Source organism: Canis lupus, chromosome 10 (assembly GCF_011100685.1).
Source record: "Canis lupus familiaris isolate Mischka breed German Shepherd chromosome 10, alternate assembly UU_Cfam_GSD_1.0, whole genome shotgun sequence".
Lineage (NCBI taxonomy): Eukaryota > Metazoa > Chordata > Mammalia > Carnivora > Canidae > Canis > Canis lupus.
The window spans coordinates 57,437,220-57,463,216 of record NC_049231.1 but is presented as its reverse complement, the minus strand read 5'-3'; the positions used below and the strand labels follow the sequence as shown (position 1 = coordinate 57,463,216).

The following is a 25,997-nucleotide window of genomic DNA, read 5'->3' as shown; positions in this document are numbered from 1 at the left end:
AAATACAGCAAATATAGGGGAAGGAGTACCTTAATATGGCAGAGACGAGGTATACTTTCCAAAGATGATTGCTCAAGCTGAGACTTAAAAGCTCATGGGAGTTTGCCAGAGGAGACGTAGCAGGCCAAGGGAGCACAAATGCAGTAACGTGAAGGTGTGTTATGGTATGGATAGGATGACCTAAAGATGCATAATTCTTCCTGGAGCAAAATTAAGGACAAAGGAGCAATAGAAAAGTGGCTAAAAACTTAGAAGCCATTTCACTAAAATAAATAAATAAATAAATAAATAAATAAATAAATAAATAAATAAATAAATAAATAAATTAAAAAAAAGAAGCCATTTCACAAAGGTTTTTCTATGCCATACAGAGGAGTTGCTGAAAAATTTGAGCAGAGGAGTAAAATGACCACATTTGTGTTTTTTTAAAAAGGCACTGATGGCAGTTTAGAGTATGGATTGGAAGTTCTGAGAACAGAGACAAGGGGCAATTTTAGAAAGATGGGTTGTAATAATCTAGTGAATCATAATTCACAAGCAGTGGTAGTTGATATTAAAACCAGATGTAAGAGAGAGAGAACTTCCAAAGCTTAATATTGGTAAGTTATGTCTCCATTAGGAGTAGAGGAATCTGGTAAAATCTGGGATTTGGGCCTTAGCAACTCAGTGGATACTCCTTGTATTGCACCAAAATTCACCTTTACTAAATTAAATTCTTCACTTTCCCTATTCCCTAAATGAGAAACACTGTAGTATAATAGTAAAAGCACAGATGTTGAAATTAGGCAGCTCCTAATTCAAATCTCAGTTCTTCCAGTCACTAGCTATGTGACCATTGGTGAGTTACTTCATTTCTTTGATCATTGGTTTCTTTTTCTTTACAATAGAAATATAACATCCACTTCTAAGTTTATCCTAAGAAATGAAATCCTATATTTGTGCCTCTTGGGCATGATGTATATGATGGCAAGCTAGGGAACATATAAAACCAGGATACATCATGTATTTTTTGAAGCATCAGTTTTCTTATAAAATTTTGGGAAGGGAACATGATTGTTGTATTAACAGAAAGGTATATTATGGAGCAAAAGGCAGAGTTTGTGTGAGCTTTTAAGATAAATGCAAAACTTAAAAGAAATTTCACATCTGTGGCTGGCCACTTTGAACTATACCTTCAGTTCTTTCAGGGATATGTATTTCTTTGCTGTTTGCTATAAGAGAGGTTTCTCTTGACATTCGAGTTTTCTGTCCCTTAAGCAAAGGCATTATCCAGAGCTTGATCTTTGGGTATCTTTGGAATATCTTAATATTATGGCCATTGGTGAATAATCTATTTCCAAAGTTTCAGTAATTGTATCTGTATAGACAAATATTAGTATCTTATGTGTCAGACAGTTCTAGTTGAATGCCTCTGTCACATGGTCCTAGCAGGAGTGACAGTGAACAGGTGGTACTGAGAATTTGGAGATTCCTGATGATATTTCAACAGGTAAAAAGAGAAAACAGTTGGGAGGTATAGACCATCTGCCATTGTGCTATGTGGTATAACTCTTGGAAACCTCTGTTCACAAAGCATCCTCTTCAAAAAAATCTCTCAAATCTGTTTGTGCTGGTTAATTTAGCCTAACCATTCAGCTAGACTCCTCATTAGCCTCCTGGCTGCTTTCTTCACTTTCACCATTTCTGATACATTCTATTTCATTATGGAGTTAAGGTACCTACAGCCAAGATTTCATGTCACTTTGTAATGAGACCTTGAATGCTTCTGATTTCCTATTGAACAAAATCTAAACCTGAAAATCCCTCAGTGCTTCCCCTCAACTAAACTACTTAATTTAGCACTGTTATCTTTAAAGTCTATCTAATATGGCCATTCTCTCCATGAGGCTTTTTTTTTTTTAAGATTTTTAATTTACTTATTTGACAGTGATAGAGCATGAGCAGGGGGAGCAGCAGAGGGAGAGGGAGAAGCAGGCTCCCCGCTGAGCAGGGAGCCCAGTGTGGGGCTTGATCCCAGGACTTTGGGACCATGACCTGAGCCAAAGGCAGACACTTAATGGACTGAGCCACTCAGGCCCCCCTCCCTGAGGCTTTGGTCATCCAAGATAGAAATATTTTCCTTTTATAAGTTGCTTTTGTACTTACCACAGTGATTTTATTTTGTTCCACTACTGCCTTGGATTGTAATAGCCATTATGTAAATATGTTCTCTCCTATTATAAGCAAAGTTGGGCTACTCGTTATTTGTCTTTATATGCTCTTTGTGTTTTCTTCATTGTAAATGAGCACTAAATGTATGTTGAGTAAACAACATTGCAGTTTGGCATCACAGTTTTTTTTAGATCATTTTACTTTAGTCTGTGATCTTTGAGGCTTCCCTATGTAATATCTGCCATCAAGGGCATAAATGAGACTAAGGCATGGTGAAACTAGTGTATTCATATATTGTTGGAGGCAGGAAATAGTTCTCTAAAGGTAAATTAAGCCTAAATAATTCTGCCATAAAGGAAAAAAGTCTGTTTGCATGAAGATATCTTTGCAAGATTATTTATTATATACACAATTCTAAGCAAACTATTGAACATTTTAGCTTTTTACTTAGATAATTTTTACTAAATCACCCTTCATTTCAGAAACAATGTGAGATACTAAAAGATCCAAGAATAGGAGAATAGTCACTGTTAATAATCTCGCTTAACAACTATTAAAAGATCAGTTGAAACAATTCCTTTGTCATGGTGAGAATATAATATGGAAATTTTTCTTCAAACAAATAAATTGTATTAAAGAATTGAATTTTAAATTCAATAACCTTTTGTTATGTTTGTAAATATAAAGAAAAAGAAACTTGGAAAAAATCCTATTGTTAGTACCTAATAAATTTTAGTTTAATAGTTTATCTAATATCTATATTTTTTTATGTTTTGGAGACAAGTTAGAGTGTAGTCACAAAATAATTTAATATAACTGTGCAAAATATAGTGCATGTCCTAAAATGCAATTTTTATTTTTATAGTGATAAGTTAAACGAATTAAGACGACAAAAGGAGAAATTAGAAGAGAAAATAATGGATCAATACAAATTTTATGACCCGTCTCCTCCTAGAAGGTACTGTTAATCAAATTTTACTCATTTTTGTTTTGGAAAAAAAAACGTTAAGACTACTAATTTTGTGAAGGATTTATATGTTGAAGTTTAGACTGATAAGAATTTTTTTAAATTATTCTATTAGGAGAGGCAACTGGATTACTCTAAAAATGAGAAAATTGATAAAGTCTAAGAAAGATATTAATCGAGAACGTCAGAAATCTCTAACATTAACACCTACCCGTTCAGACTCCAGTGAAGGATTTCTTCAGCTCCCCCATCAAGATAGTCAAGATAGTTCTTCAGTAGGCTCAAACTCTTTAGAAGATGGCCAAACTTTGGGGACCAAGAAAAGCAGCAGTGAGTGCTTAAACTCTTTAAACGTTTATGATCTCTAGTATTGATTTAGAATCTTTTCAAAAGATTTCTTTTAACATATAACTTCAGCAGTCCTTTGGGGTAATAGTCTAATGAATGCATTTCTTTTTAACTCTATATGATTATAAGTTTCATTGTGTACTGCAATACTGCATAACTATGTGATTTTCTGTATTATGTGTTTAGAAATATAGCAAACACAGAGATACCGTCATTTAGCCAGGGAGGTAAAACAGTGTCAAAAGAACACTGAGATAAGAGCCAGAATATCTTGCCACTTGGTAGTTGTGTTAATATGGGCATGCGTTTCACCTTTGTATCATACTGGCACCAGGGTGATTACGAAGAGCGAGTGAGAAATGTTTATGAGCTCATCTTGATAATTATTTGTAACTAAATCAAATAATAAGGCATTTTATAATGGAGCTTTATTCATTTGGTGTCAAATTGGAGCAAAGTTACATTGATAAGAAGCAAAGAAAAATAGATATCAATTTGGAGAGAATATTATTCAGTGATTTCGAAGGTTGTAAAAATTATTGAGGGATTGCTTGGTAAAGAATTGACTAAAATAGGTGTGTATAAACTTGTGTATAAATTTGTGATTTAATTTTTTAAATTACAATTATAGCAGTATCACATCATAACATGCCCTGTACAATTCATAATATTTTTATTTCATTACTAGTGTGCTTAACAAGGGCAAAGTAAAAGCAAAAGAAGTATATTTTAAGAGAAAGAAATGAATCCAGTGCTAGGCCCTTTGAAGATGTCCAACAAGTTGACTACTAACAATATAGAATATGTAAACAAGATACTTTGAATACACTCATACTATCACCAGTCACTAAATTAAAAAATGTATATTTATGTGTGTGTATATGTTTACATGAAATAGATCTATATAATTTCATGCTATTCTTTTGAAGTAAATAGGCAAAAACAGCTACTACTTCCCCCCAGGGGTAGATTTGCCTTATGGCAACTCTCAGAACACTCAAAAAACTATAGATAGTGTTTTGGCCTCAAGGGAGTTATCTCTGAAAAGACAGTATTTTAGGGTGTAAGAGATTAGGCATTCATTATAGGGTATATTTTAAATCCTGTATCCCCATACAAGATTATCATTACTTGGGTCTTTTGCTGTCTAGTCTTATCAGTCAAATCTACATGAAATCTCAGAGTATTCTTGTAGAGAAATCATCAGGTTTACCGTAAAAAGATGCCAGATAATTCAATTTTCTCTGTTACCTTTAGATATAAGATTTCTGACATCTTATTAAGTGAGAAATGGTAATAGTTCTACTTAATTATTTTCCAATTAAAGGAAGATACTTCATAAGGGATTTTTTTTTTTTTTAAGTAAGCTCTACACCCAACGTGGGGCTTGAACTCACAACCCTGAAATCAAGTCACATGCTCTACCAACTGAGCCAACCAGGCACCCTAAAGAAAGATATTTCAGTTCAGATATGATAATGTGACACAAGAAAGGCACAACACTCTTTTTTGAGGTCAGCTTGTCTGTTTTTAATATAAATCTGACATTCCTTCTTACTCTCTGCTAAAACATCCAGAATAAGGGTCAGAATGCAGTGATGTTCTCCTTTCCTACAGCTGTTTAAATTTTTTAAATCAACAAAACCCCAGCAATGTTAATGTTCCCTGAATTTCAGTATGTTGGAAAAAGAACATTGTATGTCTGTAAACCAGTTGACATAAGAAAGATCACATTCCACCACTGGCAAATTTAAAATTCCTTTTATCCTGTCTGTCATTAAAGCAGTCTTTGGAAAACAGTTGAAACAGAAGTATCTAAACAAGACAACATGTGCATGCTGCAACCACTCAGCTTTGTTTTAGCTAAGTGTCCATTTTTACATTGCTTTCAGTTCATTTCTTTTTAATCATTAAAAACAGCTGTGTTTACCAAGCTAGCAAAGAAATAGGTCAAATTAAAAGCTTAAATGAATCACGACTGTTCCTAATAGCAATCAAATAAGTTAAAAAGCTGTACGTCCATTGCATTCTCTTTAATGGATGATACTTGTCAGTTTGTCAGAACTTTGATTATTTACAAGATGATGGCAAACCTTGAGGAGTATCGTTATTAAGGCTATGTACAATATGCTGTTAAGTCTTTATTCACGTTGCTTCCCTGACTCCTAAATTGCAGTTACAAAAGGTGTAACAGTTTTTTATATTTGAATCTTATTAAAATATAACCCAAGAATATTAGTGACTCTAATGAGCATTTTAATTTTTATACTGATACCTACTTTAGTTATAACACTAACTTTCATTTATAGAATTTTTCTGCAAAATGCTACCTTTGTTTTTTTAATAAAGTCACCTAAAAAGCCCTTCAAAATATCTTAAAGTGTTATAAATACATATTTCTGTGTCATTTTTGCTTGCATTAGGGTGCCTCCTTATCTTTTAGTCCTAACAGAGCTTAGTGCTAGCTTTTCTCTTTTGCCTAGCCAACCTTTTGCAAAATGAAATGAATACAACTGCTCATGTCATCTTTTGAAAAAATAAATATTTTTGTGGTGCTTTGAACAATGCACCAGAATTCAAATGAACCCAAAAAATAATTGTCTATTTTCTTTATTAAAGTTTAAGAAAATAATGAAGTTTTAAAGTTTCTTTAGATTGTTTTAAACATTCCCTGGGTACCCTAGTTTTTGTTGATCTATATTACTAGAATACTTTTTTAGAATATGTATTTTCCTAAGTCACTTTTCTTCTGAAATGAAGTCTTTTTATTTAAAAAGTTAAAACAGAGGATTGAAAAGCTTGTAGATTTTCATCATGGCCCACCACTAGCCCTAATTTTAAAGATAAACCTTTACAGCTTAATTAGGAAAATTTTTCTTTCAGTAAGTACTTCTAATCAGTTCCTGTGTTTATAGGACTTTAGCCAATCAAGCTTTCAAAATATATGTTTCCTCATCATTGTCTTCAGTGCTTTCCAAGTATTTTAAAGTGTCAAAGTACATATTTCATATTTCATTATCACTCAGCAACATGAGAATAATAGCTTTAGTATAGCATACATAGCTGAAACTCAGACATTCATTTCTGTCCTTAATTTTCAACATTTAACTCCCATCTGTTCTTCTCCCTTTTTTCTTTCATTTTTCTGTTTCTGTTTTTCCTCATGCTCTGACATTAAAGTGGTTGCACTGAAAAGACTGCCCTTTTTGAGGAACAGACCGAAGGATAAAGACAAAATGAAGGCCTGCTACCGTCGTTCCATGTGTAAGACTTTATGACAGTTCAGCTTCTTTCAAATGACTACACTGGCTTCCATTACTAATTTTTCACTAACCTTTCTCTGGACTGTGCCACTTTTCTTATTTTGCAAAGTGCAGTCTTCCTCTAATTCAAGGAGCTGGAAGGATATTTTTTTTCAAAACTGGCACTGAATTTGCATCCTATGTATGTTCACTGATACATACATGCATATGTTTAGTCATACATGTAATATACTTAAAATTTCCAGTGCCTTCTAAAAGTTGGCAGGAAAAAAAAAAAACACCTTTAATTTTCTATGCCATAGAGACTTTTTTCCCAAAGAAATTTACTTAAAATACAACAAAACCTTTAGCATTAGGGATTTATTTTCTTAATGAACTAACTTAAATAAATAAATAAATAAATAAAATGGCCTGTAACCCTTGAAAACGTTTGTCATTCTTTATATATTAATACTGTTTTTTTAAGTGGTATGGGTAATTACATAATCACATTAAATGTCTGTCACTTTGGATATCATCTCTTTCAGGTTTTTATTGAATGGTATACTTATTTGATTCATAAAATGAATGATTTCTTCAGTAACCTGCTCTGACCAAGGACTCTTTGTCATTTTCAATAATGATGCTGTATAAGAACTGCTCTCCATCTTACCTTTATTCATTCCATTTCTGTCATCACAAAACCACATTATGAAGGCTTCTAATTATATTGCACATCACTGCGCAAAAGCATGGCAGTTGTACAGAGTAAAATTCCTTTTCCTATCTTTAAAGGGGGTGGAGGTGGGATAAAAATATTTACTGAAATTTATTAGCCTTTGGCCTACTCATTTCATTCAGCTGAATGCATGTCATAATTCGAATGACCTTGTGGTTATAGTCTTTGATATTCACTTGCATTAATCCATAGACAAAAACCAGATCATTTATAATACAAGATAGAAATAAGAATAGATACATTAACCATGCTGATTCATTTGCTTTCATTTGCATCCCAGCCATGAATGACCTGGTGCAGTCCATGGTCCTAGCAGGAGGACAGTGGACAGGTAGTACTGAGAATTTGGAGGTTCCTGATGATATTCCAACGGGTAAAAGGAGAAAAGAATTGGGAGCTATGGCCTTCTCTACTACAGCCATCAACTTTTCAACTGTCAACTCTTCTACAGGCTTCAGATCCAAGCAGTTGGTTAATAATAAAGGTATAGGCCGTCTGCTCTTTGCACTGTGGTGTAACTGTTGGCAACAGGAATTTTAATTTGACTTTTCCTTGTGTACTTTTTTGACAGCAACAACCTGAAATAATTTATCAAAACAGTCTGGATTCGATTTGAGAGAATTTTCAAATCATTTCAAAAATTTAAAACATCATACAAATAATTAAAATCTTTCCTAGGCCTTCCATAATAAACAGCTAATGAACTAACAAGAAAAGGAAAAGTAAGCCAACTAAAGAGTAAGAAAGGGAAAAAGTGATGATAGAAGCTTTAAAAAAAAAAAAAAAACAAAACTGAAAACACTACAACTTCAAACAGAACCACGTAGAGCAACCCAGGCTCTTGCTTTGCTTTGCAGGGTCCTTGGGGAGACTCTTTCACTGCTTCCGGTGTTAAGCAAGTCAACCCTCATCACAACTATTCTGTTTCTTATTCCTAGTTCCAGTTTCTGGTTGAGTCTATGAAATATGTTAAATCAAGATGTATTATATGTGATTGAAAAAGAATATCCTTATCTGCATAAATGACATTTTATGTTTTTTTTTTGTTTAAAAATGTTTTCATATCCATTTTGCTATTTTATGTAGATACTACATCCTTTGAAGACATAAGTCCACAAGGTATTAGTGATGATTCTAGTACGGGATCAAGAGTTCATGGTAAGATATAAACTTTATTTAGAGAGTACATATTACATACAGAATGGGAATGCTGAGGCTCTGGCATTGATTTGGTGAATGTGGCATTGCCAGCAAGCATGTTTTCTCTAACCTGCATCTCATCCCTACTGCTGCCATTTCTCCAAACCTAATACTCCCTTTTGCCCCTTTTAAGGTTATTGCTTCATCTAAGTAGTCTCTGTTTTGGTCAAGGTCATTTATAAAGTATGCCTGCACAGTGTGCTCAAAGGTAATTTTGTTGCCATTTTGGTATAAGGTTAAAGTTATGAGAAACGCATTTACCATTGGTTTAAAAAATACTTATTTTGGTAAAGGATGAACTCTGAGAAACCACATTTTCTGCAGTGTTGAACATTTCAGATTTTTAAGTTTCTGGAGACATCTACAAAACCGTATCTTGCCAAACTAAACTAGTAATAAATGGATAACATGTTGAGGGAATTTTATATATAAGCAGGATTTTAAGAAATAAGGTAGGGTCATGTTAACTCTGCAATTGTTTCCCTTGTACGGATAGGAATGGAGGACATTAACTGTGCAGATGCTCATGTTCCTCCTGTTCGTGGCATCTCTGCAGTGTGCAGGGTTCCTTGTCTGATCTGTTGTAAGTGACCTAATCACTAGCACTTTTTTTTTTCTTTTTTGGTGTGTCATTTTACTCCACCAAAACAGTTCTGGTATCCATTTAGAAATCATTTCCAAATCTAAATATGTACTTCTTTTCTTTGAGTCTGAACTAGTGTTTCAGAAGTGTCTAATTTTAAAGTGTCTAACTGAACTATCTGGAAATGTATTTGCTCTCTAATCTGTAAGAGTCAACTCTGTGGGCATGCTCAGCCTGTGATAGTATGCATGATTGCTTCCTCAAAGCATTCTGTGATCAGAATGTAAAAGCTCAATGTCATTAGCCAAAACTTCCAATGTATAGAAGTTTTATCACACTGTCTCCTGATTTTTTCATTTAGCTTCAAGACCAGCCAGCCTTGATAGCAGCAGAACATCCACTAGCAATAGTAATAATAATGCTTCACTCCATGAAGTCAAAGGTATGCATGCTGTAGGTAAATTTATTAATATTGTTCATCCATTTCCAGATTTTATAGTTAGAAGATTGATGAAATTTCTGGGGTAAAGTATGAAATCCAGATCATCTAAGTTTGGAACATAGTTCACACATTTTATATTTTTACATTGTAATACAATGTATACAATATATATAAATGTAAAAACAGGAGCAGTTATTTTGGTTTCCATTTTGCATCTTCACAGACAGAATATTTTTATGTAATTTTTAGCTTCAAAAATATCTTTAGGTCCTTATTTTTCTTATGTTTTGTCTTTGTCCTGAAAATGGTTGTCCATTTCTCATGAGGCATGTATGTTGAACTCACATTACAGAAACTGTTTTAGAAATAATTATAGCTTAATTTATTCTTGAAATAAGGGGAAATCATTTTTTAATTCAAGAAGACAGTTGTGTTTGTGTATAACAAAAGACAAATGGATGCACATAACTTATATAAAGCATTACCTCAAGATTTTTTTTCTTAATTTTTTAATATGCCTTCCAAGGTGAGGTTTTTATGCAAACGTCTAGAGGCCTTTTTTCCTCTAAGGTGTACTGCCTACTTGGATTCAGGAATTGTTTAATAAATTATTAAAGTTGGTTAAAGTAGTTATTCTCTGTAGTCCGGAATTGTCAAATTATAACAAATACATGTGTTCCATTGCTTTTTATATTATAAAATCATTTTGTCTCAGTTGTTATTTTATCATTAATGCTATGACTCTGTTACAGTGCTCTGAGAAATCTGATCTCAAAGAAGGGATTGTTTTTTTCATTTTTATAATCATGTTCTTATACCCAGTAGAAAAATTTAGTCTGAAAATATGAAATATTTCTTTTCTGATTTGAAAATTTAAGAAAATCTTCCGTTTATAAAATGTTATATAACTTGAGCCAAATTCTTTCATGACCCCCTTTACTTTCTATGATTAGGAAACCATGGAAAGTTGTATTTCCATCTTGATACTATATCTATAAAGTTTGCTATCAATTAGAATCCACATGAAGAATAGCATAAACATTAGGGAGCTTTTTTCCAGAACTAGTAATTTGCATTCTATACAGTTGCTCAAGCTTAGTTGAGTCTTTTTTTTTTTTTTTAAGATTTTATGTATCTGCTCACGAGCAACACAGAGAGAGAGAGGAGGCAGAGACACAGGCAGAGGGAGAAGCAGGCTCCATGCAAGGAGCCTGATGTGGGAATCGATTCCCAGGAATCAATCCCAGGATCACACCCTGGGCTGCAGGCGGTGCTAAACCACTGCGCCACCAGGGCTGCCTTCAGTTGAGTCTTTTAAGGCTATATAGTCACATACCAAAAGTGAAAAGAAGGAACAATCAGAGATGATTAGGACATTAAAGAATAAAATACAAAACATATTTGATTTTGTATTTTTACTAGAATTTGCTAAGTAACTATATCATATCTCCATTGGTTTTCCTTTATATGCCTACTATTTAAATCTTAGGAAAAACTTCTTTAAGGTTATATTCATTCAGGATGAGCAGAGATACCTTCAAATAAAGAATGAAAATTTCATAGAGAGACAAAGAATTAGAATTTTTTAACTTCTGAATTTTTGTTCTGGTTTTAACATTCTGAAATAATTTAACATTAATATAATCATATTTTGTTCTAAGTTGTGAAAGTTACCTAAACCTGAATTTTAAAAAATGTATTATTTACTTATTTTTTTAATTCACTTATTCATCCAGATGCATTGAGTGCCTGCTTTGTAGTTTAGCTCTGAGTGTAGAGGAGAAAGCAAGTACTTGCCCTTGTAGAACTTAAAATATTTGTCAAAATGAGACAAGACTAGGGTAGACAATGTTAGACTGATGAAAGATTAACACAGTTTACTAACCATTTCTAAATAAAGTTTGAAATTCAGTTTAGCTATTTGTAAGAATCCAGTCAACAAATGTTATTACTTAAATATTTTTTATCTCATTTCTGTTACTGAACTGTTAACACACCATTTACTCCAAAAGCAGGTGCGGTTAATATCCAAAGCAGGCCACAAAGCCACAGCAGTGGAGAATTTAGCCTGCTTCATGATCATGAGGCTTGGTCCAGCAGTGGTAGCAGTCCAATCCAGTACTTGAAAAGACAGACCAGATCAAGTCCAATGCTCCAGCACAAAATGCCTGAATCATTAGAGAGTCGAGCACATCACAAGATCAAAACTGGTTCCCCTGGAAGTGAAGTTGTTACTCTACAGCAGTTTTTAGAAGAAAGCAACAAGCTTACCTCAATACAGGTTAGTCTTATCTGCTGGGACTTTAATTTAGATTGACACTGCAAGTTAAACTTCTGTGACTGAACTATAGAGCTTCTTTTTAAGTTAAGGGGTGCTTCCAAGCAATTTTATATCACACAGTCTAACATATCAGGAAAGTAAAAGCTTGGCTGCATTCACTAATCTGTGATATCTTTTTTAACAGATAAAATCCTCAAGTCAAGAAAATCTTTTAGATGAAGTAATGAAAAGTTTGTCTGTTTCTTCTGACTTTTTGGGAAAAAACAAACCAGTTAGCTGTGGTCTGGCCAGGTCGGTAAGTGGAAAAACCCCAGGAGACTTCTACGATAGACGGACAAGTAAGCCTGAACAATTTGTGAGACCCGGTCCTCGAAAGACTGAAGATGCCTACTTGATTAGCTCTCCAGGAAAACCTACACTAGGCACTCAAGGAAAGATAAAATTAGTAAAAGAAACTTCTCTATCACGACAATCAAAAGATAGTAATCCTTATGCCACTTTACCTCGTGCAAGCAGTGTGATCTCTACTGCTGAAGGAACTACTCGAAGGACAAGCATCCATGATTTTTTGACCAAGGACAGTAGACTACCTATATCAGTTGATTCACCACCAGCTACTGCTGATAGCAGCATCACTGCAGCATCTAGTGAGTACCTTTTACACCAGTGGTCCTCTCATACACTTCATACTCCAATCCATGCTGTAGGTTCTCATGCACAAAATGATTTAGCTACAGATAAACCCAAGTCTCTGTTTGTCCAGGCTAGACACTCAAGAACCGAAAAGTCACATTTTCAAAACCAAACTTTTGCCATTATTAGTATGTCTAATGATGCATTTGGAATATCAGCTAAAGATAGTAGTGTACAGTCATTTACTGTGGCTCATCCATCTCAGCCATTTTTATCCCTGAATACAGAACTAGTTAGTAACATAAGTGGGTTACCTCCCAGGCCAATCACCAGAGTAACTGACCAGGCTTCTGCCTCTTTGGATAAAGCTACAAAGAAAGATAATGAACAGTTATCTGATAATCAGAGCCCTAGTAGCAGTAACCCACAGTCTTCTGCAGATAGCAATAATCTTAGTACTCCTGCATGCTTCTATCCTGATGACACAGAAGCTGCATTGGTTTCTGAAGATAATCAGACTGTTTGGTATGAATATGGTTGTGTATAATCAAAACTGCACAATATAATACTGATGTGACTTGATATGCACTGTGCTTCTCTAATCTGATTTGAAGAGCTGCTGTTGAAAAGTATAATTTAGCTAGGCTTATATTTTTATTTTTAAATTGTGGCATAGTATTCACTTGTACATGATGGCATGTATGTAAATATGAATGTGTAACCACACCAAAGCCTGCATGATATATTAATTGCATTGTACATTTTCTGCATGACTTAAAATACCTTAACAATACATGCTCCTCTTTCACATTTCTTGTCACCCGATAAGAGATTGTTACTTTGATACCTGGAAGCACCTTAAAATAGTTGCATGCTATAATTATCAAGAAGGCATCTCCAAGTCATAATTACTTCGTTGCTCCCAAAAAAGAATGCTCATTTTCTCCCTCCCTCCTTTTTTGCTCCTCTTCCTTCCCTCTTTTCCTTTTACTCCTTTTCTCCCCCAGAATGTGCACTTCATATTGCACATGTACAGTGTTAAGGAAACTATGTAAAAAGATGTCATTTTCTTTTGCCATTTAACTATGTCTTCTGTCCTGCTGTTTTATTTTCAAAGAAATAGTAACTCCATTAACACTTTCTGTAGCAATTAACTACTGCCCAATTTATATAATTGTTCAGATTTAAAACATTGTTGATATTCATAAATTTAGTGTAATTCTTTAAAAACCCCATCAGATTTACATGTTACTTATATAGTGACTAGGAGCATTTGTATTGTTTCCTCATTTTCCTTCATCTGATAAATGTAAGAACTCAAGGACCATCTTTCCTTCAAGATTACATTTTTTTACTTGGAATCAGTTAATACATTAGTTTTGCCAGCTCTTTTTTTATATAGATTCAAAGAAATAAATCAAATAATACTCAATGTGTTGGAAATTTGCATTTTTACTTCTGTTCAAAAAGGGTAGTAAGTTTACAAAGTAGTGAGGATTGTTGCTTCTATAATATATTTATTAAATTATATGTGTGTGTCCTTAAAACAGCTTTTTAAATGAGTACATTGTACTAAAATAAAATTAACATTAGAATTTAAATAAACAAGTGTGTTTTTAGTGGAACAAATTTTAGAACTACAAATAAATATAAACTTTTAGCTAAAGAAATAACCATAATAAGATAAAATGTTTTCTAAGTCTGACTCCAGTGTCATAAACTTTAAAATTATCTTGCTGTGTTCATAACACTTTTAAAGCAGAATCAGGGATCCCTGGGTGGCGCAGGGGTTTGGCACCTGCCTTTGGCCCGGGGCGCGATCCTGGAGACCCGGGATCGAATCCCACATCGGGCTCCCGGTGCATGGAGCCTGCTTCTCCCTCTGCCTGTGTCTCTGCCTCTCTCTCTCTCTGTGTGTGACTATCGTAAATAAATAAATATTAAAAAAAATAAATAAAAAATAAAGCAGAATCAGCTAAACTTGAATCTGTAACTCCCAGAACTTAAAAAAACAAAATAAAACAAAACAAAGCCATAACCCTGATTCACTTACTTCTAGAGTTGTGTGTGTTAGCCCTTTCTCTGGAATGTTTTTGCTGTTTTGATTCAGCCTAAATATTACTGCTAATAACTCAGCCTGGTATCTGAAAAGGAATTTTTTGTTTTGTTTAAATTTTTATTTATTTATTTATTTATTTATGATAGTCACAGAGAGAGAGAGAGAGAGAGAGAGAGAGAGGCGGAGACACAGGCAGAGGGAGAAGCAGGCTCCATGCACCGGGAGAGAGAGAGAGAGAGAGAGAGAGAGAGAGAGGCGGAGACACAGGCAGAGGGAGAAGCAGGCTCCATGCACCGGGAGCCCGACGTGGGATTCGATCCCAGGTCTCCAGGATCGCGCCCTGGGTCAAAGGCAGGCGCCAAACCGCTGCGCCACCCAGGGATCCCATGAAAAGGAATTTTTTGAAATGTAACTTTCTAAATGGGGAGAAAGTTACTGTTTTATAAATGTTGTTATATTAAATTATTATTGTTAATGGGCCGAAGAAATAGAATCTATAGAGAATCTTTGCTTAATGAAATTTCTGTCCTTTAAGCCATTCTCAAGAACTTAAACAAGATCATTGTGGGGGCTAAAGCTTCTCCATTTTTATTTTATTCTTTTATTCATGAGAGACACACAGAGAGAGGCAGAGACATAGGCAGAGGGAGAAGCAGCCTCACCACAGGGAGCCCGATGTGGGACTCCACCCCAGGCCCCAGGATCACGCCCTGAGCGAAAGGCATCTGCTCAACCACTGAGCCACCCAGGCATCCCTCCATTTTTATTTTTGACTTTTATTTTCTCACAGCTAGCTATTAACTAAAAATGGTTCTACTGCAGATAATCACATAAGCACAATCAGAAAATTTTCTTATTTTTTAGTGCCACCTAATATACTTTGACCATGATACATCTATCTTATTGTCTGTTGTTTCATCATCAGTCCTAACATTAAAAATGTTTTTGGCATCTCTTCTTTTTTTTTTTATTACCTAATAATAAAATTTAATGGTAAATATAAATGAGATTAGATGGGGGCCAAGTGATTAAAATGTAATAATTAGTGTTAATTCTTTTCCACTTTGAATCAAGAATTACTTCATAACCACTTCAACTCTTTAGATATAAATCTGGCCATACACTTTAAATTTAAAGTATTAAACTTATATATGCAAAATACATTGAGAAATCCTGTGCTATTATATTAAAATTGTGCGGTTATTTTAAAGGAAAGAAGTATTTCCAACACAAGTTGCTATAGTTTATAGTATAGTATATATGTTTTCAAAAGGAGCATACCATACACACTGTATATGTAAGACAGATCCATTCCATGTCCGTGTGTCTTGAGGATTGTCTGTGAGAATACAGTCTCGACTTCCTCCAGGAACTCTCATCTGCCGTGAAGTCAGAAAATTTTTTCAAAATAGCAGTTTCTTATGTTTCTTTATAGCACTTGGAATCAAATTTCTAGCATGGGAATAACGTTAAAATTCATATAGAGCCAGTGTTTCCCAAACTTTAAAAAATCAACATACTGCTTACTTTAAGTCTTAAAAAGATGCACCAGTACTTTAGCTTCTTTATTATTGTTTTTAAAGATAAAAATTAAACAACTCTGACTCAATTGAGCAGCTGCACTTTGTTCCTCTAATATCCTATGACTTATAAAGGATTACTTGGAAAACTACTTGGAGATTCAGTACCTTGATTTTAGGTGAAACTCAGAGTTTTCACATTCCTGTCCTGAGTTTCTAGAAATCATACCCTTATTATTTGCATGACATTGTAAACTGACATTATTAGGCATTGGGTCCCCTTTGACCAAAGTAGTTTTAGCTGTAATAGTGAAAGTAGGCATATTATCTGCCTATAAAATTTTTCTCAGTAAAGAAAACAAATACTTCATTGTGGATGTTTCTGTGGCTGCATGCAAGATTATTTTGTATTTTAAAACTATTTGTGACCATTTAGTAAATAAACATAGTGAGTAAACCTATCTGATGCTACTAAAAGGACACAAGTATATTATTTCTGGCTTTTAAAATACAATAATCAGTCTTTAAGTAATAAGGTGTCCTTCAGATTAATAAATTTCCCAGAGTTAGATGCTTTCTCCTTGCCCTACTCAACAAGAGTTCGTTAGTTTCTTAATTTCATGAATTATATGTTTAACCTTTGATTAAATAACATGAAATGCTTTTCTCCTGCAGATGTGGACAAAGTACAAGAAAGCAGAAATTCAAAAAGCAGGTCTAGGGAGCAACAAAGCTCCTAATTCTATTACCCACTACATGACATGTGGGCCCAGTGGTGAGTTTCTTGCTTAAAATGTAAATGAGATTAATCTCATTTATACAAACTAACCGTGTTACGTATAAGAACAAGTGCACATTGCATTAACAGATGTAAATATTGCTTGCTTATTTCATGACTTTCTGTCCTACATACTAGTCAAGCAAGATTTATTGATTGCTGTAAGTTTTTGCCTGTCAGTGCAGGAAACAAACCTTTAAAAAATTTTTTTTCTTAATTTAATTTTACTAGTGAGTAATGTTTTAGGAATCCCTTTTTTAATTTGAAGTCTTTTTTTTTTTTTTTGGTAGAATACAATTTTCCCACAATGTTTTTGATAATTGAGAATAAACAAGGAATAACCTTTTCTATGAAGAGCCACTCAAAGAAAAATTGTCTCTTTCTGTCACTTTCTCATTTCTATAGAAGAAATATCTGGTGCATGTTGTTCTTACAGTGGCTGCTCTGTATTTTATCTCTCTCTTATCTTCAAGCTTTTCTTATATTTTCTTTCTTTCTACCTTCCAACTAAATACAGAGAGAAAAGTGTCCTTCAGTTTCTCAGTGTGAAGCCTTTATTTCTGAAGTAACAAGACACCCAACTATAGGAATCATTTTAAAAATCTTTAAGGAGACTTTAAACAATCCTTCGTGACTAGAGCAGGCAAGAAATACAAAACCTTCATTCCTTCCTTGAATCAAGGAGCACTACTGGAGTCAACTGCCAAAATTTTTAGAAGGTTTTAGGACTTACTATACATTGTTAAGATCTACCGAATAAAGGATGTTCTCTCACTAAGGACCAAGGTATTAGGATTTCAAGAAGTACTCCAAGAACAATCTACTTCTTTCGTCATTTGTTTATGAATTTATCCATGTTTGCTTAATGCTTCTGCTAAGTATTAGCCAAATTCTAGCCATTTATATTTAGTTGTGTAAATCTAAATTAAATGCTGTAGTATGTTGTGGAATGTACTATATATCAAGATACAGAGAACATTGTTTTGGCATGTCAGAGCCTTATTTGGTTAGCAGACTGCATGTGTTGATATTCTTTCTTTTTTTTTAACCAATTATTTTGATGCACTGCTAAAGAAATTCAGTTTATAAGATAAATCTGAAAAATAGGAGCTATAAAAAATTTACAGTAATATTAATCTTTCTGTATTCCCCATTAAGCAACACTAAGCATTCACACATGGATCCAAGATAATTAAAAAGAGTGTTTTTCTGAAACTTTTTTAGTAAGGTGGTTTTCCAGCAAATCACATTCCCAAGATAATGCTGTTGTGTTTAAATTCATTTCCCTTCTTTAGTATTGGGTTATGTATGTGTGTTTGTTTTTTACATGAGAGCTGACTGTTGCTTAAGAAGTTTTCTTATGGCAAAAAAAAAAAAAAGTGTAAATAATTTACTATGATCTGCATTTTGCCAAGAACTCATTTATTTTTAAGGTTATCACGTATTAATAAGAACTTTTCTGTTTTCGTCCTTTATAATATTACATTAAAGTTGGTAACTGTTATTGGTACTTTTGAAATATTTGTATGCATTTGTTAACTTAAACATTTGAAAGAAGCACAAAAAAAGTAGATTTAGTTAACCCAGGGAAACATCAGTTTTTTTGTAGCTTCAATTTTATATCACAGTTTTATTTTCTTATGAAATCAAAAAATGCATTGATATGATACTTATTAATGCACATTCATTATTTAACATAAATATCAGAATAATCTTAAAGGTCTGAAGTCAGAAAGAAAATGACTTTTTTATTTTAACAGTATACTTCTTAGGCTCTCATTACCAGCTCTAAAAATCTTTTTGGAATAATTCCATATTCATAGTGTGTGGTTTAGGAACTATGTTTCATCACTAACCTAGTAGCCCTGAGAAATGTGTGTGTCTCTCTCCCTGCCTCCCTTCCCTCTTTTTCTCCTCTTCCCCTTTCCCTCTCTCCCTCTCCTTCTCTCTTTTTGGTAGGCCAGTTAGCAGTATTGTGTTCATAGTCTACTTTCAGAAAGACTATTAATGAAAAGAAAGACCGCATGTATAGTTGACCAGAAATTAAAAAGGAATTTAGAGAACTTGGACTTACTTAACTTAATGCCACCATTAACTTAGGTTTTGCCGCCAAATAATGCTGTAAAATTAAATCACTTTTAAATTCTTGGATGAAAGGTGCTATGTAAATGTAAATACAAAGGATTCTTACTAAAATACAACTATTGCACAACAGACATATTTAAAACGTATTCTCTAGACTTTGAAACATCTCTCTCCATTGTGACTCCCCAGATTCAAGTATCAAATTGATAATGGGCATCATGGCAGTCTGGAGATACTTGCATGTAAAAAATGTAAATTCATTTTTAGGTGGGTAAATTGAAAGTAAATATAGAAGTTATGTTTTAGCTAAATACAGTAAGTGGGTAACTTAGATTTATATTAACTAGCATCTAATTTGCACAACTAGGACACATCCCAGGACAGTTACTGAAAGTTGGAATTTAATGAATAGGAAGTGGCCCAGTAAGGGTGACTCATACCATACCTTGACCTCTCCAGAACACTAATGTCCTAAAATAGAGAACCTGTTGACTTAAGCAGCACATTATTGCTTCACACAGAACATGTTTAGGGGCGGCCTATATAGTTTGGAATCTGAGGATGAGGAGGCTGACCTTGAGAAAGTGCAGTTAGAGACAACCAAGGGAACACTCGAGACAGCAAAAGTAGGAATATTCTCAATTATATTCATCACCTTTTCCATACCATTTCAAGAAAGGACTAGATAATAACCTCATGAATATTTTACATTCTCCAAAAGATTAAGAAGCAAACTTAGTAGGAAGTCACTCCTTTCCCTTAGATAAACTGCTTCTGCCAAACAAAATAGTATGGTTACCTAGGAACCTACTGGGCCACTTTCCTGACTAGGGCCTGACATGCTTTTTGTCTGGCTGTCTTCTAAATCAACACCTAACCCCCCTAGGAAACTGAAGAATTAATATACAGGGTAATAGCTTCAGCAAAGAGCTCCAATAAAGTGCTTCAGATCTGGCCATGTGGAAAGGTTTGGTCCATGTTTTTGAACTGGTGGTTACCAAAGAGTTCATGTAACAGGTTTGTATGTAGCACCTTTCATGCAAGGCATGGTAAGAGCCTATTAAAAAAAAAAAAATCACTGTGCATACTATGGAATTGCAGCCACCTCACAAATGAAGTATTACAGCCCGCACTGTCTTAACAGTTTATGTCAGGAAGTAAAAAAGATACTGTACCAAATCTGGAATTACAATGAGGAGTAATAATGTATGCTCAATGACTTTGTATTTTAAGTTACTTTTATGAGAAAAGTGAATTCTTGTGTTTTTCTTTTCTGCTACACTTAGTCCTGAGATGTATTTTTTCTTTAAGCCTTGAATGAGTAATACAAAAGGAGCCCATTTTGTGATATAAACCTTGATGTACATGTTGAGATATTTGGACAAGAGTGAAAATGCCTTAAAAGGAATGCTTATGGATAAAGTTGCACTTACAACACCCTTTAACAAAACCTGATTTTAAATTGTCTTTTTCTTTTCTACTAAGGGTTCTCTTTCAATGTTTGCCGTTGTACTTAAAATTGTTATTAAATACCAAATCAAATAATATAAAAGCTGTAACATTTCCTTTAAAAGTAATGCTACTGAGGGATTTGGAGTTGAATAGCAGTGATGATTTCTTGGTAATACCTGTTGTCAGCCACAGGAATCCAGTTCGTAACAAACCATCATTTGGTTGATTTGTCTTTTTAAAAACATTTCATTTTTCATTTTAGTTTTAACTTTATTACTCCTAAAAAAATTAAGTTGGCTTAACATTCACCTAAACTGATTGATATAAAAAGAAATAAAACAGGTGATTTTTATAACAAGTGGTTAATCATTTAAAAATCGTAACATATAATTTAGCTAAATATTATCTTTAGCCTTTCCCTTTGACCTGGAAACCGTCTTTCAGACATAACCTATAACATTGTTGAGATGATTCTGTCTAAATCTTTTAGAGATGAGTATTGGAAGTTTGGGAAAAGAATGGACTCTCAGTTCTGTCAATCCCATATAGGTTTAAATACAATAATATATTGCACAAAGCAGTGTCTTTCATTTTCATTTATAGCCTTTGGGAGGCAGAATGTTTGAGGCAACCAGCTGTGTATTCTTGGGCAGGTTAGTCTCTCGGAGCCTGTTTTCAGTAGAAGATGGGAAGGGCACTGTCTACTATCCTCAGTGTCTTTGATTCTATTCATTAAACTTTCATTTTATGTGCAAAGCAACCTAAAATTTCCTCCTAGAGAGGTAGTAAATAGCAGGTAAAAAGTAACATGGCATCTTAGAATGTTATCATTTATGGAAAATCTTACTAATTCCACATCACTTAAATTCATTCTTTATAGAAATTCTGTCATGAGTAGACTTGTAGTTTCTACTCCTATATATCAAGAAATGACAAGTTTTTACTCTTACTCTGCCTTTTGTAACAAATTGGCTACACTATCACTACCAGATGGAAGTTACTTTTGAGTAAACTTAGGAAAAAATGGTTACCTCACTATTCCATTTGATTGTACTGTAAGAAAATGAGAATTTTCATGACTAGATTTCTAGATATTTCTGTAGTGTAGTCTAGACCCTCAACTAATGAAGGTTTTAATTTAACTGAAAAAGTAGGTTTCTCACTGCACAATTATGAACTAGCTTCTATAGTGCTGACAATACATAATCCTGAGTTCTTATACTGTATCAGATGTCATAATTGAAGGGCGGGGGGGGGTGAGTAAAATTTCATATACTCTACAGGACAGAAAACTTTTTCCACGTTTGTTCACCTTTTTCACCTCTGAAAAAGATTAAACAAGTCTTTCTTTAATCTCACTCTCCAACAATAACCACTATCAATAATTTAATATATTCCTATATTTCTTTTCCCCCCTCTATGTACAATGTAAGTGTAATTGTAGACATGTGATTTTTGGAAGTTGCTTTTTTTAAGTAAACACCCTAAAGAAGATGTAAGATAGTTAATCTTAACTAGCCTCAGTTTTGTTGTTAATCTACTCTTTTTTTTAAAAGAAAGATTTTTATTTATTCATTCATTCATGACAGACATAGAGAGGGGCAGAGACACAGGCAGAGGGAGAAACAGGCTCCCTGCAGGGAGCCCGACACAGGACTCAATCCCAGGACTCCAGAATTGCGCCCAGAACAAAGCCAGGCGCCAAACCACTGAGCCACCCAGGGATCCCCCTGTTAATCTCTTATTTGTTGAAAGCATTCCTATAGTGAGTATTGGTCATGGGGGATCGGAGGTGGACTCTGAACTCAAACTACCTCAGTGTGTCTTTTTAAAAGCAGCCCTTTATAGGGCACCTGACTGGCTCAGTCAGTTGAACACGTGACTCTGGATCTCAAGGTTGTGAGTTTGAGCCCTACATTGGTGTAAAGATTACTTAAAAAGTAATAATAATAATTTTTAAAAAAAGCAGCTCCTTTGAAAGGAAGTGTTCCTTCTAAAATGATTTAGTCACCAAACCAAGGTACTAAATATTATCACTTTTAATGCTTTTTAAAAATTACAAGTAAGAAAATCACTTTCAGAAATGAATGTATCCTAAATTTCAGCCCAATTAGTTGTTTTCATCAAAACGTAGTATTATGGGATCATGTCCTGTCTTTTTCACAAATGTGAGAAAGTCTTCAGGGCTCAATCCCATGGTTGCAGAATTGGTCATTGGATGAAAGTACACCTTTTCGTGTCCACCTTCCAAAAAAGCTGAATCCAGTACAAATTTCACATCTCCGTCATCACAGAAGAGTGCCAAAGGTGTGGCACAGCCTTGGCCAACTTTCAGTTTGTCTAGCATGGCTGTTTCATCAGCAAACCGAAGATTTCCACTCCCAACACCTAACTGCTTGGCAAGATCATTTAAATTAATTTGTCTATCATGAAGAACAGTCACCAGCCAATAGCCTTTTTTCTTCTTGTCTTTAAGAAATAAGTTCTTACTATGTGCTCCTTTCAAATGCTGGATATGAGGCATCATTTCTTCAACTGTAAACACCTGTAAAATATCACATGAAAAGTTTCAAAATATGCATGTACGCGTGCTCCCCTTGCTCAGTGCAGTGGATGTCGCTGGGGGGACCCGTTCCCAGTCCATTACCAAGTAATCCGCCTGGCCCTGGCAGTCCTTCATCTCAAGGCCTCTGAGGCCAGCGTCCTGGCCAAGCATTCCTACTCCTACAGTGGGGTTTGGGTTTTTTTTTTTTTTCTTTAAGCTATTGGTACTGAAAATTCATAACAACCCAGATTCCTGTTCCTTACTATTCCGTTACACCCAGACCACGGGACAACCTCCACACCCCTCTGACGACGAGGGCGAGCGGGCAGGCGGGCGGGCCCTGGGCTGCGGGCCACCCCGTGCACAGGGAAGGCGGCGGAGAGTAGGTGAACCACGCAGCGGGGACGACGGTCCTAGGAGGCGATGTCGTCTTGATGTTAGATCCGCAAAGCTGAAGGCGTTCACGGCGTCCACCCCGCGAGGATGACCACAGCTCGCTATTACCATTAGCGGGGCCCGTGCGCGGTGCAAGTCACCAGGTCACGCTGACCCCACGGGGATGGCCCAGGCCTGGTACCCGACCCACGCCGAAGAGCGGGCACGCTGACCAGTGTAAGATGTCAAAGCGCGTCAAGACGAAATGTGGCCAAATCGATCCAGGAGGAAAACGTCCAGTTTTCCCGCAACAACGTCTCAGTCCCGAAAGGCCTCCGATGCTCCGTCGGGTCCCTGCTGGGCTCTGGAGCCCGGGGACTGTGCTGGACCCCACGTCTCCGCGGCACGTTACGGCCCCGCCCGAGGCCGCCGCAGCGGAGCCCACCCCTCCGGCAGCAGCGTCTCACCTCCGGGTGCTCCACGACCTCCGTACGGATGGCCAGGGCGCCGAGCCGCTGCTCCAGCGCCGCCCGCAAGTCCGCGCCCGCCATGCCGCCGCCGTGGCCCGCGCAGAGACAGGGCGGGGCAGCGGCCGGGTGGGCGGGGCTTCCGGGAGGCCGGGGCGGAAGTACCCGGAAGTCCGGGCGGCGCCTTCCGGAGGCGGGCTCTCCCCTCGCTCCTCCCCGACCCCCCCCCCCCCCCCCCGTCGCCTCCCCGGAAGTCGTCTGCGGAGATTGCCCGGCGGGAAGGCTTCGGGGGTGGTTCGCGCGCGTTCCACGGGCGGAAGGCACGTGCTTCCTCATTGCCTCCCCCACCCCGCTTCCGGCTCCCCAGGCTCCCGGTAGCTGCCGTGTAAACAGATCAGGGCCGCCTAAGGGGTTAAGCGTAGGGAGCGTTGCCGAAGGTCCTGGAGAAGATGGGATCCCCCGGCAGGCCCGGGCACACGAGCTCCTTGCCCCTCCCCCTGGCCTTGACGCGTCCCTTCGGCCCACTGCGCCTGTGCCGGCTTTGAGAGTCATGAGTTGTTGAAACCATCGGGACAGATTTGTGCCTGAAGCCCCTGGAGGCCTCTGCACGAGCTCAGAATCCCAGAATCCCGGCAGGTGCATGCGGAGGTGGGGGCCGCCCAAGGCGCGCCTCCCGCGACTTCCGTGGCTGTGGAACTTGCCAGGAGGCCTAGGGAGCGGGCGGCCTCCCCCCCCCCCCCCCCCCGGCTTTCCCCGGCTCTGCCGATGCGGGTGCGAGGTTTCAGATGTTACCCGGGGAACCTCCGAGGTGAGGTCCTCGAACCGACAAGGAGAGGGGAGGCGGAGGGGGCCAAAATGCCTATTCTTTTATGACTTTTCAACTTGTAACTTATGAATTAGGATTTTACATGTGACCTTTTCGGAAGGTTACCTTTTATTATTCATCTACAAGTAACTATTATTATTCATCTACAATTAACAGTGGCAACCACAGGTCCCCTTTTCCAAGAGGCGGTGTGCCTACCTCTTGGTGGAGGTTTTCTATTCTCCTGTGAAACCCCTCAGTCATCCCTTTTTTCTCTAGGTTTTCCAAAAATGAAACTAGAAAGCGTTGGAATAGCAAAGATCACCCACTTGAAGATGCTACATATCCCAAATAACTGTCCTTAAATATTTGAAGATGTTCCAGAAAACCCAAATCCGGTCATGGTGAACTGAGAGTAAACGGGGGAAAGAAGAATTGGAATCTGGTTGTAACCAAGAAAGGTTAAGTGTGGAAAAGTATGAAGACATTAACCCAGGGTAGGATCTTCACGACAGCTACAAAAGAGGAATGCAAAGAGCCCAAACTGGCAGCGGCGGCATCTGCATATTGTCTAGGCGGTTGAGCCCTCTGACCTAGAAATCTTTTGGAGATTAACTGCCATCAATTATTCAAAGTATGAATTCTCCTCCCCTCCACCCCAGCACACCACACACACACCCTATAACTAATCCATCACAGTTTCTCAAATCCTTCCACTTACCACCTCCACCACCCCAGCCCAAACTACCTTCCTTTCCCCACGTGGCTGACACTAATGTCTACCTGTGTCTACCTGTGATAGAATGACCAAGTATCCTGCTCTAAGCAAGTCTTACAACCAAAGATTTTTATAATAAAATGGAACTAAATCTATGGTAAAAGAACCTATCACTGTTGTTTTTTTTTTTTTTTTTTAAAGATTCCATTTATTTGTTCATGAGAGATACAGAGGAATAGAGGCAGAGATACAGGCAGAGGGAGAAGCAGGCTCCACGCAGGGAGCCGGGACTCGATCCGGGGTCTCGAGGATCACACCCTGGGTCGAAGGCGGCACTAAACCACTGAGCCACCCGGGCTGCCCCCTATCACTGTTTAAAAACTATCCTAACCCAAGTTTAATGCAATATTTATCGAGCATGTATGTCAACGTTGTACTAAATACAAAAGAAATGGTATCTACCCTTGGCATAGTCCTTTGTCTTCAGGGCAAATACAATCTCAGATTTACATTGGAAACAACATGAAACATTAAATTCAAAATGATCAGCATGAGCTTGAACTAGATATTTAGTCGCAGAACTTGAATTTAAAAAAAGTTATAGAAA

At 36.5% G+C, this 25,997-nt stretch overlaps 2 protein-coding genes across 11 annotated transcripts in view; one reads left to right on the top strand and one right to left on the bottom strand.

The window, feature by feature from the left end:
- CCDC88A (coiled-coil domain containing 88A) overlaps positions 1–25,560 on the top strand; it is a 139,636-nt gene extending 114,076 nt beyond the window's left edge. For 2 of the 10 annotated variants that reach the window (XM_038551292.1, XM_038551290.1), the window contains exons 24-33: positions 3,017–3,109; positions 3,234–3,448; positions 6,647–6,730; positions 7,728–7,931; positions 8,534–8,605; positions 9,592–9,672; positions 11,685–11,953; positions 12,138–12,600; positions 16,841–16,940; positions 17,461–20,575. In XM_038551292.1, coding sequence (XP_038407220.1) covers positions 3,017–3,109; positions 3,234–3,448; positions 6,647–6,730; positions 7,728–7,931; positions 8,534–8,605; positions 9,592–9,672; positions 11,685–11,953; positions 12,138–12,600; positions 16,841–16,905 — 1,546 coding nt within the window. In that variant the 3' untranslated portion in view covers positions 16,906–16,940; positions 17,461–20,575. Of the gene's footprint in view, positions 1–3,016; positions 3,110–3,233; positions 3,449–6,646; positions 6,731–7,256; positions 7,449–7,727; positions 7,932–8,533; positions 8,606–9,143; positions 9,529–9,591; positions 9,673–11,684; positions 11,954–12,137; positions 14,019–16,840; positions 16,941–17,460; positions 20,576–24,951 lie in introns of those variants that run through there. The other 8 variants (XM_038551286.1, XM_038551287.1, XM_038551291.1 and 5 more) reach the window with 7 other exon arrangements.
- Positions 22,502–24,007, bottom strand: LOC100856725 (prolyl-tRNA synthetase associated domain-containing protein 1). Its single transcript, XM_038551296.1, has 2 exons — positions 23,868–24,007; positions 22,502–23,025 (listed from the first exon to the last, which is right to left on the bottom strand). The coding sequence occupies exons 1-2, from the start codon at positions 23,949–23,951 to the stop codon at positions 22,591–22,593; spliced, it is 519 nt and encodes a 172-aa protein (XP_038407224.1). The 5' UTR covers positions 23,952–24,007; the 3' UTR covers positions 22,502–22,590.
- Positions 25,561–25,997: the final 437 nt, after the last annotated feature.

Excerpts from the sequence above, each read along its gene's own strand:
- LOC100856725 (XM_038551296.1), bottom strand. The coding sequence starts at position 23,951 with ATGGCGGGCGCGGACTTGCGGGCGGCGCTGGAGCAGCGGCTCGGCGCC. Across the intron at positions 23,026-23,867 it reads AGGTCGTGGAGCACCCGGAG|GTGTTTACAGTTGAAGAAAT; the intron begins GTGAGACGCTGC and ends GATATTTTACAG.